The 768-nt window shown below is 62.0% G+C and overlaps 1 protein-coding gene across 1 annotated transcript in view; it reads left to right on the forward strand.

The window, feature by feature from the left end:
- Positions 1–734, forward strand: part of EMH_0025870 (uncharacterized protein) — a gene marked incomplete at both ends in the record, with an annotated part of 3189 nt that extends 2455 nt beyond the window's left edge. Inside the window, 1 exon segment of the mRNA XM_013502531.1 lies at positions 1–734. Within this exon segment, the coding sequence (XP_013357985.1) occupies positions 1–734 (734 nt within the window).
- Between the last annotated feature and the right edge of the window lie 34 nt (positions 735–768).

Genomic DNA, 768 nt, shown 5'->3' on the forward strand with positions numbered 1-768 from the left:
CAGGGGGGCCCCCCCAGGGGCCCCCCGGGGGGCCCCCCGGGGGGCCCCCACATAGAGGGCCCATACAAGGGGGGGGGGCCCCTCCGGGGGGCCCCTGCAGCCGAAGGTGTTTGCTGCTTCCTTCTCTTCTGAATTTATCATTGATGAGTTTGTATAAAGAAGAGAAAAAAAAAGGAGACAGTTGGGGGGCCCCCCATATAGATATGGGTCTAAACAAAAATCCTAAAGGGGCCCCCCTCGATGAAGGGGCCCCTGGGGGCCCCCAGGGGCCCCTGGGGGCCCCTGGGGCCCCCTTGAACATTCCGGGGCCCATGGGGTGTGAAGACTTTTGCTGCAGTTTCTTTACACCGCCGTTTTGCTGCTCTGCTGCAGCTCCAGTTGCTGCAGCATCAGCAGCAGCAGCAGCAGCAGGTGCTGCTGGTGGTGGTTGCATGCATCCCGAGGGGTTGTTGTTTGGGTCTTCACTATGGGGGGCCCCCGGGGGGCCCCCCGAGGGGGCCCCCGAGGGGCCCCCCTTTTTCACGGGTAGGGGGGCCCCCCCAGGCAGCCCCATAGACAAGGGAGACAAGGAGACAATGCAGGTGCTGCGGCAGCTGCTGGAGGCCCCCACAGACAGCAGCAGCAGCAGCAGCAGCAGCGAACACCACCTGCAGCTGCACCACCTTGGGGAGAATAAAAATTATTCTGTTACTGTCTTCTTTGCCGCCCAGGTAAACATAAACCCGCATAGCTAGCTCACAGCTAGCTAGTAGCTAGCCAGTAGCTAGC

This window comes from Eimeria mitis, genomic scaffold (assembly GCF_000499745.2).
Source record: "Eimeria mitis Houghton genomic scaffold, Emh_scaff946, whole genome shotgun sequence".
NCBI classification, from domain to species: Eukaryota; Apicomplexa; class Conoidasida; order Eucoccidiorida; family Eimeriidae; genus Eimeria; species Eimeria mitis.